The following is a 921-nucleotide window of genomic DNA, read 5'->3' on the forward strand; positions in this document are numbered from 1 at the left end:
GTCGGTCATTATTGCAAAACAAAAGAAAGGAAGAAAGAAAGAAAGCTTTGAAACGTAAATATTTTATACCCAATACTAAACTATCAATATAGTTAACAGAAGAATTAAAATGTATGTGTACATATTTCTCACCGCACGTGACAGAGTGCTCTTCACCTCCTCACTCAGCAGTCCCTCGAAAACAAAGGAGTCTCCAAAACGCTCAGCCTGTAGATACAGGTAGCTGATTGAGCGAGTATGTATATTGATTATTTGTCTTATGGCCCATTAAACGGTTGTTATTTACCTCAGTGATGTATCCTGTCTGGTTGGTGAAGTGTTGGAACTGCTGGTTTGTGACTTCATGCTCTTCAATGTAAAAAGGGTCCAGCCTCACTCTCCTCTGTGGCCCCTCTCCATCCTGTGGTATTCCTGGGTCATCCGTTCCCATCATAAACCAACCTCCCTGCAGCAGCACCAGCTACACACACGACATTCAGATGTCTTAAAACAATAATTCAACAAAAATAAAAATACATATTCATCATCATGTATTTTTAAACTTATATGACCTTTTTTCTTACATGAAAAGTTATTTATAGCAGAATGTCTATGTTGTCCGTATAATGAAAGTGAATGGCTGTCAAGCGAGATTTTCAGCTGAAGTATGTGTTCCACACAAAAAGCTATCACATGGTTTTACATTTATAGAATTAATTTAAATGCAGTATACCAACTTGACAGCCATCTATTTTTTATATAGATTTAAAATTCTCCTTTTGTATTTCACAAAAAAACAGTATGAAACAACACTTTACTCGTCAGGAGCATGATAACTGCAAACATAAGTGCTAAATTGAACAAACCTACCTTACTGCGTATATCATGCTCTGTCTTGTGTGGACTTTCGTTTGCTGTTTTGGAGTATATATTTGCATCATC

The 921-nt window shown here is 36.6% G+C and overlaps 1 protein-coding gene across 1 annotated transcript; it reads right to left on the minus strand.

Annotated features, from left to right (window-relative positions):
• Positions 1-121: 121 nt before the first annotated feature.
• On the minus strand, positions 122-918 carry LOC107735668 (sulfatase-modifying factor 1-like; the record flags this gene model as incomplete). Its single annotated transcript, XM_016547278.1, has 3 exons — positions 122-207; positions 287-460; positions 850-918. Coding segments are annotated over 3 exons (329 nt in total), but the record flags the coding sequence as incomplete, so codon positions are not given.
• Between the last annotated feature and the right edge of the window lie 3 nt (positions 919-921).

The sequence above is a fragment of the Sinocyclocheilus rhinocerous genome, unplaced genomic scaffold (assembly GCF_001515625.1).
Source record: "Sinocyclocheilus rhinocerous isolate Xijiao unplaced genomic scaffold, SAMN03320098_v1.1 C36227063, whole genome shotgun sequence".
Taxonomy (NCBI): domain Eukaryota; kingdom Metazoa; phylum Chordata; class Actinopteri; order Cypriniformes; family Cyprinidae; genus Sinocyclocheilus; species Sinocyclocheilus rhinocerous.